General features: G+C 36.3%; 2 protein-coding genes across 2 annotated transcripts; one reads left to right on the top strand and one right to left on the bottom strand.

The window, feature by feature from the left end:
* The first annotated feature begins 2430 nt into the window (after positions 1-2430).
* LOC21402361 (B-box zinc finger protein 21) lies at positions 2431-4042 on the top strand. The gene is made up of 3 exons (XM_010106975.2): positions 2431-2776; positions 2880-3326; positions 3431-4042. Exons 1-3 carry the CDS (start codon positions 2591-2593, stop codon positions 3701-3703), a joined length of 906 nt encoding a protein of 301 aa, XP_010105277.1. The 5' UTR covers positions 2431-2590; the 3' UTR covers positions 3704-4042.
* A 3284-nt stretch (positions 4043-7326) lies between these two features.
* On the bottom strand, positions 7327-10446 carry LOC21402362 (SH3 domain-containing protein 2). The gene is made up of 10 exons (XM_024171406.1): positions 10220-10446; positions 9554-9676; positions 9405-9474; positions 9141-9292; positions 8928-9029; positions 8499-8699; positions 8319-8381; positions 8042-8194; positions 7873-7947; positions 7327-7645 (listed from the first exon to the last, which is right to left on the bottom strand). Exons 1-10 carry the CDS (start codon positions 10277-10279, stop codon positions 7529-7531), a joined length of 1116 nt encoding a protein of 371 aa, XP_024027174.1. The 5' UTR covers positions 10280-10446; the 3' UTR covers positions 7327-7528.
* Between the last annotated feature and the right edge of the window lie 530 nt (positions 10447-10976).

Here is a 10976-nt window from a genome sequence, read left to right on the forward strand (position 1 = left end):
AGCTTCTAAACAATAAGAGAACAAAGTAAAACAAAGAAAACTGTCTTTTTCCTCGTTGTGGGATTGGGAGCTGAGCATTGGTGTAAGGAGTCTCGGCCCGACGGAGATCGACAGTTGGCGCGATGAGGGCTAGGTGCCGGCGGCGAGGCGGATACGGTTTAAGACTTGGTCTACGCAGCGGGAGTGAGCAGTGCGGGGGTGAGGCTTTCTTCGCGAGTGGAGTGGCGTGACCAGCGACGGAAGAGAAAACCCAGATTCAGACGATCGGAGAAGGTGGTGGTGGCGACCACCATCGCAATGGCGAGATCCACCGTGGGTCTCACTGACTCAGTGATCCACGCGGTGGGTCGTTCTTGCGAGATACCGACCTCTGGCTGATTGTTTTTTTTTTTTTTTCAAATTCGTTTTTGTTTCTCTGTTTTTTTCTTTTTTTTTTATTTCTATAAGAAAATAAAAAGATATGCAAATTACTAGAGCTCTTGATTCTAGTTTTTGTGTTTTGGTTTGGATCGAGGGTGAGTTGAAAAAAGAGCGAGAAGAATTGTAGAGGATGAAGAAAAACTGTCTCCAGTACTATGGCAATTAGAAGAAAATTTGAGTTTTTTTTTTTTTTTTCTTTTTTTTTCTTTTTATTTACTTTAAAGCTTCAAATATGGTCTAATATTAAGGAGATTGGTAAAATTTCAGTGCGGCAATCTTCTTCAATTTGCTCAAAAACGATGAGGTCTACTGTCAATCTAAGAAGGTTAAGCCGTTGGATCTTGAGATACGATAGCGCAAAGTTTTCTCCTTAACTGTAATTTTTTTAAAACCTTGTGGACAAGTTCGAGATTGCAGGAATATGCATTGCAACGTGCACAATCCAGCGTGGTGAAGGGGTCCCACAACAGATGGCCTGAAAGCAACCTACAGACAAATGAGTTAGTAATAACATATAAGATTTTTACTATTAATACTACGGCCGCCAACTACAAGTTCTGAATCTAACCATTTCTGAGGATGATGTATAAAAAGTGAATATAATAAGATTTAATATTCCCCTTGAAGGAAAGCGAAACCCAAAATCATATATTCGACAAATATAATAATTGAAAGATCTGATTGAGATTAGTAGAGTATGGAATCCATACGCTGCTGGTAAGTAAGACATCTCTTTTAACCGCAAGTTCAAAATTAATTTTTACTGTCAATTAATTAGTTTTAATTATCATGTGAAATCATAAACATATAACTTAAATAAAGTATGACAATTTGACGGAATCTAATAAAGACATATAACTTAAATAAAGTATCATAATTTAACGGAATCTAATAAAGATCTTGCAATTAGAATTTTTCATTAGTTTTCAAATCATATCAAATACTTTTCAACAAATGAAAAGAAAGAACATAATTATGTTCTTTAAGATTATTTCTGGGTAACATTTTAGAAGTCTTATGCTTTGGTAATTTTGTGCCTCCACTTTTTTTGTTGCCAATTAGTTTTCAGAATTATAAAATAATAACAATTAACTCCAATTGTTAACCGATATTAGAATTTACATAGAATTACAAATTGCAATTTTCAATAATATTTTCCAGCACTTGTCCTTGACTCCTAGTTTGGCACTTAAGTCATAAATTACATTTCGATAATTTAGTAGCCACATAACTTCCTAAATTTAACCCACCTTTCGTCCAAAAAAAAAAAAAAAAAAAAAAAAAAAAAAACAAACACTCACTTACTCTTTTGAAAATTCAGAGATATAAAAAATAATATAAAATGAGAATGTTAAACTACTAAAAAAAAAGAATAAAAATGCAACATAAAAATTTAGAAATCCTTGAATAAAATTGAGTCAATTCTTATTCCTTCTATGATTCTATCCTATTGGTAACCTTATGAATTTGTCATGGGGTCATAATAACACCAATATTATCACCTGATGGCGAAGAAAGTAAAAAAGTACTGCTCTAAATTTGATAACTAAGCAAATAATATTAATAAAAGCAGAAATAGTAGTAAATACTATTCTTACAAAATTAAATAAAGTAAATAGTAAATTTTAAAATATTTAAAATAAATAATAGTAAAAATATTTTTCTACGTAAATTTTTTATTCTCAATTTGCAAAAAAAAAAAAATAAAAAAAATAAAAAAAATTTACCATATAAATTTGTTATTTATAAACAATAAAAGATTTTTTATCACGTAAATTTAATTTACTGTTATTTGTTTTAGATACTTTGGTGCATTTTTATGTATGTTGATGCCGATCTATCTATATAGATACAAAATTAGAACTCACTCGTACAGTTAACATAGGCCCCATCCCATCTTTACGGAAACATATCCGATCAACACACAACAAATTTTTCTATAGTAAAAAGTAGTAATAATCACCATCTCGTTTGAGAGCAGTGAAAATTTCAAGTAGAATAACAGTTAAATCTCCATATCCGTGATGTATTTATTCTCTTTACTAATCTTGTTTCTTCTTTTTTCTCTTCCTCGCCAAAAGAGAAGTTTTACTTCAACCCCAGTCCCCAACCCAAACCCTGTCATAAAACAGACTCTTCTGCAGAATCCACCGGCGAGCTCTGAGAAAAGATGAAGATCCAGTGCGACGTCTGCAACAAGAACGAGGTGTCGGTGTTCTGCACCGCCGACGAGGCCGCCCTCTGCTCCGCCTGCGACCACCGCGTCCACCACGCCAACAAGCTCGCCTCCAAACACCAACGCTTCTCTCTTCTTCATCCTTCCTCTAAACAATTCCCCGTCTGCGATATCTGCCACGTATATTACCTCCTGTGACCTCTACTCTTCTCCGACTTGTTTTTTTTTTCTTAAAATTATTGTTTTACTTTTTTTCTTTTTTGTGTTTATATGATATATATAGGAGAAAAGAGCGTTCTTGTTCTGTCAGCAGGACAGGGCGATTCTCTGCAGAGAGTGTGATCACCCGATTCACTCGGCAAACGAACACACCCAGAAACACAACCGATTTCTCCTCACTGGCGTTAAGCTTTCTGCTACTTCTGCTATTTATGGATCTTCTTCCTCTGATATTTCCGTTCCCAATCCGAAAATGACTGATCAGTCTTCTTCCCTCAAGAAGTCCGTTTCTGTTTCCCCTGCGATTTCGAAGCCGCCTAATTCTGTGCTGACCAAGAATTCAGCTTCGTCCACATCCACAGCGACAACGACGATGACGAATTATGATCCGTTGACAAACGACGAGGTTGGTTTGACGAGCAGCATATCGGAGTACTTGATAGAGACGCTTCCCGGTTGGCACGTCGAGGACTTTCTTGACTCTTCCTCTGTCGCCTTTGGTTTCTGTAAGGTTCGAAATCAGCTTATCCTCTTTTATCTTTTTCGTTGTTAAATAAACAATAATTCCAAATTGGGGTTGTGTTAATGTATTATGCTGTGGATATTGATTTGCAGGGTGATGATGGGATATCGCCGTTTCTGGATTGTGATCTGGAGACCAACTTAGGTTCTTTCTCGGCAGAAAATATGGGGATTTGGGTCCCACAAGCACCGGCTGTTGCTCCTCCTGCGTATCCTACAGAAATGGGTAAAGTGCTGGTTGGGACAAAGGAGGGCACAAATTTCAAAGCCAACAGTGCTGCAAGAAGGTGGAGCGATGATGGATTTACAGTGCCACAGATCAACCTTCCATCTTCAGGCTCCAAAAGATCAAGACCCTTTTGGTAGATTACTGCTATCAATTGGCCGATCATTTTCTTTTTTTCCCCCTACTTTTTCCTTTTTGGGGATAAAGCTTGGTTTGTTCTATTAATTTGGTTCTAGTTTGACTTTTGTGTTTTTTGGTATGTGATGTGGCTGCAACACAGTTCGTGGGTTTTAGGTTTTAATCGTTTGTTCTTTCTTTGTTCTATGTATTTCCGAAACGTAAAGATCACTGTGAATATGCAAAATTTCCTTCGGTACTGTTTTGCTTTTCACTTTCAATTTTCAAAGAAGCTGAAGCTTGAACTGCTTTCATGATCTTTTTTTTTTCTTTACATAATTTTCATGTTGAATTATTATTGTTATGGGGAACGAATCTTGGTAATGGTATAGATAGTACTTGAAAGAATTTCAGGATGTGGAAGGGCAGTTTGTTTGTCACCTCGAATCTAGAAAAGGGTGTACTCAAAGGGACAGAAACAGTAGAAGGCGAAAATGATGGTGGTGTTGGGTTAATCAGATGAGAGAGAGAGAGAGAGAGAGAGAGAAGGGGGCAAAGTGAAAGGGCCAAAGGGCAACGAAAAGGGGTGGTCTGGTTTTGTCGGAATTGAGAGTTTCTTACTTTGGTGTATGGCGCAAATGTACAATCATTTTCAATACGAAACTAGAAAGTTTGGTTGTTCTCTGGTTACCTGGCGAGCTCCGAGAGCACTTTTGGCGAGCTGAGAAGTCAGCTTCTGTCTGTGTCACCATGTCCCAATGATGCATTTACTTCCAAACAACTATTTGGTCACATATTAAATGCCCAAAACAGAAAGAGAAAAATAATATGAATTCCGTTTGTTTGTTTTATGAATTATAATTCAACTCTTTTTGATACGAACTTTTTTTTATATAAAAATTTAAATTTCTGTTACACGTATGAACCAAAGGTCAACATATCTTTATAAACTATTTTGCCGAAAAAGAAGAAGAAAAAAACACATTTTTATCACAATACAACATATTACTATCTATCCTTTCTATTAGGCTGAAGATTTAATCAAACCAAGAGAGGAGTAGGACACCCAAATAAGAACAAAGTGTTTTTTTTTTTTTTTTGGTTTAACCTAGAATAATGTGGATTGGTTTGACTAACAAATAACAATAGTGGGCTGGGAGAGGAATGCTCATATGGAAATCATGGTGGGAGGTGATTGTTACTTTGTAGGGTCAGGTCAGGTGTGAGGACAAATCAAAATACTGGCTTGGAGTCTTGAACCGAAACCCAAGCTCGTGGTTTTTAGAATGCGTTTGGAGCAAAGATTGTCATAATTCGGATCATGGTTCGTGACTCACTATAGTGTTTTCTCTTACAAAAAATACACGTAAATTAAAAATAATTTTAAATTATAATTATGAATTCGTGAACCAAACGTCAACGTAACCAATCAAAAACTAGACAGCTAAGCACCACATGTTGTCATTTCCTTATCTACTAATACTCTCGTAGGCCCTATTCATTTCAAGATCGGTGACCTTTTTTAAGATCCGATGATGGTTAACATTCCAGCCAGATCGACGTGCATGTTTCTATACAAGAACGGTATGGTCCTTTCGTTTGTCATTTTAGTCACTTTAATGTTTGCTGACCCGACCTCATTCTTGTTCCAGAATGTGTGTATGATGCCCACAACTAGTAACGATATGATTGATGTTGTTGTTCAATATTGCACTTTGCAAACGTTGTAAAGTTTTCTTTTATATTTATGGCTTTTGGAATCTCACCAAGGCCAATGACTGAATAAGGGACAGATAATTGGTTCAAGCCTCTCGTTTATCAACTACTAGTTATTAGTGATAAATGAATTGCTACAATATGCCGTTTTGTCTGTATCGCTTTCACTTCAATATTAGTGCCAGTAGAACTCTGCAATGTTAACGTGTTTGGGCGTTTGTGGTACTAGGATGAAGATCAATGACATCCTAAGGACTTTTCGTGTAAAAATGTTACGATAATTATGCATATAAGACATCATTTTATCAAGCGAAAAATAAATAAAAATAAAAATAAACTTGCAACTAATTTGCGCACAGTTTGAGACACCGGCAGACTTTTTCAGGCTCATGCTCTTTCAGTCTCTCATAATTTCCAAGTTGCTAACAGTTTTACAGATCGTTGAAATTGCACTTACATTGTGGAAATGATATTGTAGCAATGCTGGATTTTTGAGGAACAGTGATAGTAATAGGGTTATTTTTTTATAGCATCATCAGGTAAAAATATCTAGGAATAACATTGATTTTAATTATTTTTTTATCACTGTTATGTCATAATTACTTGGGATAATTATAGAAGATTTTAATAATTATTATACTTTCATAAAAAAATTATTATAATTCAATAATGTAACATAATAATGAGTCAATGAAAAAAGAGAAAAATTCAAACCACAACTATTCATGAAACACATGAGGTTGTTAGTGCTATTAAAAAAAAAAGAAAAAAATTATTGCTTTGTAACATTGATATTTCTGGACTATGTTGGCGGAGTAAAAGGATCATTGTCTTATGAATATTTAGCAACTAAATTATTGTTAGAAATGCTCGAATCATCTGTGAAATGGACCATACATAACACAAACTACAATGATTAATCCAAGCACAATTCTGCTACAGACAAAGCCAGCTAATTTTCTGCTGGAACGTCCATGGAGGACTTCTAACTAGAGATGCAAGAGCGGGCCGGCCCTGCCCGTTCTCCTTAGGCCCACGCGGGGCCGTGGGCTTGACCGGCCCAGCCCATGAATTTCGTGGGCCGCGTATAAGAATGATCTCGACCCAGTCCACACCACATGTCAATTTTATGTGGGCTAAACACGGCCGTGCCGTGGGCCAGGATAGGCCGTGCCATGGGCTGGCCCACTCAAAACCCATCTTGGCCCATCATGAGTTTAGATGGGCTAACTCATCTAAGCATGTAATTTTTAATTATTTTTATTTTTAATTTTTAATTTTTTTAATAAGTTAACAATATATAAGTTTAAATAGTCAATGGAAATATGAAAAAAGATATTTTACTTACGATTACCTCATTAAATAAAAATCTTTCTAAGAAAAACCCAGTAAGACAAAGCATTGGTAAGAAAAAAAGAATACAATCAAGATAATTATACATAAAATGTAATATTTTGACAAAATTACTAAAAAAAGAAAATATTATGGGCCTAAATAGGCTGGGCTAAATCGGCCCATTATGAGCCTAGACGGGCCGGGCCATCATGGGCCTAGACGGGCTGGCCCAACCCGGCATGACCCATGATTTTTCATGGGCTGTGCCGGACCGGCCCATAGGCCGGTATATGTTAGCCCAGCTCAACCCACCAATATTTATGGACTGAACCGTGCCTTGAACAGTGACGGGCCGTGCCTTGAACAGTGACGGGCCGTGCCTTGAACAATGAGGGGTTGTGCCTTGAACAGTGACGGGCCGAGCCAGCCCGGTCCGTCACTGTGTCAGGATGGACATGGGCTGGCCCACAGACCCCGGCCCATTATTGCATCTTTACTTCTAACGATCAATGTGTACCAATGAACCAAAAATAATAAATAAATAAACAAATAAGTAAAAATAAACACACGTAGTTCTCATATTGACACAAACATAGGGATTAAATCTACAAAAATAATTATATAAAAAGAAAGAAGCACAAACACAAAATGCAATGATTGACATCTACGCATATTCCATTTGCTGCAAGTGTGTTGTATAAAGACGGTATAAACAATCTGTAGCTCATTTACAATGCAGAAGAGACAAAAATTTCCGATGAAAACAAAGGTAAGAAAAGCTCCACTACTGGGTAACCTCAGAAGACTTCAGCCACCTTGGTCGCAAGCACACGTTCTCGCCTTTCCACATAGTTAAATGGGAACCAACCGGCTTTTCCTTTACATTCACCTTCAGCCCAACCACTGCTTGAGACCTGAACAAGCACAGAAATATCTTTGCCATTAGAGATGATAAAACAATAAATGGATTTGGATTTTAGTATTAAAATGTATAATCAAAGGCGATAAAATAGAAAGAAAATAGCTTGTACAAATGTAATGGGGAAAATATTGGAAATTTAGCAACGGGAACACATTTAAAAGTCCTAAGATTTTCACTAAAATGAAATATGCAAACATAGAAAAAGATAGGTGGCAGAACCTTCCGGACAACGACATAATCACCAATAGACAAACTTAACTCCACATCAGTTACAGCTTTGAATGAATTCACAACCTTCAGACATGAAACAAATAGTTAGCAACTCAATAGTTCCAAAACTGGAAGAGATATGTGGATGGCAAATGGAAAATATAAGTAAATAAGTTACCTCTCCCAAGAAATAATCCACATTGTCTGTTGATCCATCATAGATTTCGGAAGCAAAGACACCGCTGACCTCTTCATATGATGGTGGTGGAGGAATGTTGTTCTCTGTTGCTGGAGTAGATGGTGCTTCAATTCGCCGGCGCTCAGATAACATCTATTCACAAGAAATTTCAATCATAATCACGCCAAGGACAAAGTATATACAACCAACTGAATGCCTAGAAGACTCCAGGACATTGCCTGTGAACACCTTAATGACTTCCTAAAAACTTTTATACCTCGCTCTCAAGCTGATCAAGTATCTGGAGGACTCTCTGGTGATAGTTGCGTTCAGCTTCAACCTGAAATGCAAAACAAAATGAAAACTCACTTTAAAACACGTTTTTACAGGAAGTAAAACAGTAGTAGTCTATGTGTCCAAAAAAAAAAAAAAACGGGGAGAAGGATGATTGAATTACCATGGCAAGTAGACGCTGAAGAGTCAACCTCTGCTGTTGACCTTCCACAGCAGCCATAGCTGCAGCGGCTTCTTTCCCCAATGTTGCCACATTTGACTTTAGCTCCAGAAGTTTGCCTTCAGCAGCTTCTAGCTTTATGATAAATTCAGCACTGCCTGTGGATTCCCGTAACTTCGCTTGCCGTCTAGATACATCAATAGCATGTCTGGGAGCAAATCATAATGTAACGAACAACTTGAATGAATCATCAATCAAGCTTCGGATATCAAGAAAGCTGTAAATTATGTTAAAGTTTGTGTAACAGGCTTTGTTAAACATCCATAACTCTCCTCCCCTTTTTTGGTGTTCAAAACTCATGGCAGAGTAGAATATATGTCTTACCCCTAAATCTTTGATAGGACAGAGTAGCATCGTAAAGTCTATTATTACCTGAGCTTCAACTTCCTGTCGCATTCTATCATATCGTTGAGCAAGATGTCGAGCATCTTCCAAGGGAGCTCCCACAACCATTGCTCTCAGAGGCTCGGCAACCTGGATTGTTTATTATTCAAAAATATCATTTACTACAACAAATTTTATCTCTATAGATCTTGCTTGCGTGCAAGAGTTTAGCTAGTGTTCATAATAAAAAGTTAGTCAAACCTGTGTGCCAAGGGCTTTCAGAAGAATTCCGCGCTCTTTTTCAATTTGAGCGCGAGCTCTTCCAAAACTCAGGGCTGCTTTGGATAAAGTGCTACCACTTGTGCAAGTATTTTCAGTGCCATATTTCCTGCTGTCTTCTGACAACTTGGTACCTGTTGTACAAAAAAAAAAAAAAAAAAGAATGAGGTCATTTGTAAAAATGATAAAAAAAAAAAAGAAAGGAAACCATAACTAGAAAACGAAAGAAAATCTTTAGCAACTCGCCTATCTCAACTTGCTTCGATCCAGTAACTATATAACCCTCCACCCCACGAACGATATCTCTTTGATAATGCTTGAACCAAGAGAAGACAAATTTAGAAAGCGAAGCTATTAGTAGAATCACATTCAAACTTTTAAGAACAATTCCCAACCTTGCCAGCACGAGTTGAAATGTAAAGCTTCTCCAGTTTCTGATGCTGTTGGAGTTCTGACTCATCAGCAAGGATATTATCTGAACCTCCATATATACCACCAGCAAATTGTTTGAAGACAGCCTAACATTTTCATCCCCCCCCAAAAAAAAAAAAAACACAAACTTGGTGCGTAAATTACACAGATCCAAAGCTGACAATGTACGTCACCTCAATATACTCGGGCTAATCTTTCTTTCTCACTTCACATTCATCATCTTTTCAGAAAAGCAAAACCCAATAAGCACTTTCCTTCTTAAAAATTAGAAAAACGAAAAACCAAGAAATTAAAAATTCATGAACAAACGAACCAGAACCACTAACCCAATAATATACAATGAAAAAAGAATAAAAAACCATATATAGCAATAAATCGAATCGATTTATATAACTTTTTCAATTAATTGATTTCTTTTCCATGGTCCGGGTGAGATCACCGATCGCAACCATACTTGATATCCAGGCAGTCAGTCGTTTGACCAATAGCTTCGGTGTACGAGATAAATAAAAAAAAGAAAAAAAAGAAACAGAAATTGCGTTCGATCTAAAAGGCATTTTCATTGTCGTTTTGGGACTAAAGAAGAAACGAAAAGAGGGAATTAGGGTTAGGAAGAGGAAGACTAGAACCTGCTGTTGCTTAGCGACCTGATCTCTGAGCTTCGTGGCCTGCTTTCTGATTGCTTCCATGAATGAAATTGTTGAAGTTTCGGAGAATTGGAGAAGACGAACTTTCTAACTTTGCGAAAAATATGGGCTTTGCTTTGCAATCCACTCTAGTTTTGACCGCCACGCCTGTGTCCCTTGGATTATTATTGTTTTTCGCAAAACTTGAATTAAACGTTAGCTTTTTTTCTTTTTCTTTTTTTAAGGGCTTAATTTAACAGCTTTGTTTAGATGAAAATTTCTATACTGTTTTCGGTTTATAAAATTTTACGAAAAAAATTAAAATAAACCTTAACAGTGATCATAGACTGTATATCTAATTACATTGTCAAGAACAAATTTTTATATAATTATTCTAAACTCTAAGGAACCATAACTAGTAAAAAATTAAATAATCAAAAATCATTAATAATTTATAAATAATAATCAATAATAATTATTTAATCATCGGTTCACTATATATTCATGATAAAAAAATAGAAACCATGCTAACTTCTCTAAAATACCAATTCAAGCATAAAGGAGATATTTTTTAGATCACAAATCTATGTACATAGCATAATCATGAACAAATAACCATGACTCTGATACCAATAGTTAGAAAATAATGGCATCGAGTGCGCAGCGGAATTTTAAAAAATTTAAATCAATGCCAAAGCCAATCAAGAACATATTCATGATGCTATATAACATAAATACTAAAGATCTAAATCATACCTTT

Source organism: Morus notabilis, unplaced genomic scaffold (assembly GCF_000414095.1).
Source record: "Morus notabilis unplaced genomic scaffold, ASM41409v2 Scaffold262, whole genome shotgun sequence".
In the NCBI taxonomy this organism is placed as follows: Eukaryota; Viridiplantae; Streptophyta; class Magnoliopsida; order Rosales; family Moraceae; genus Morus; species Morus notabilis.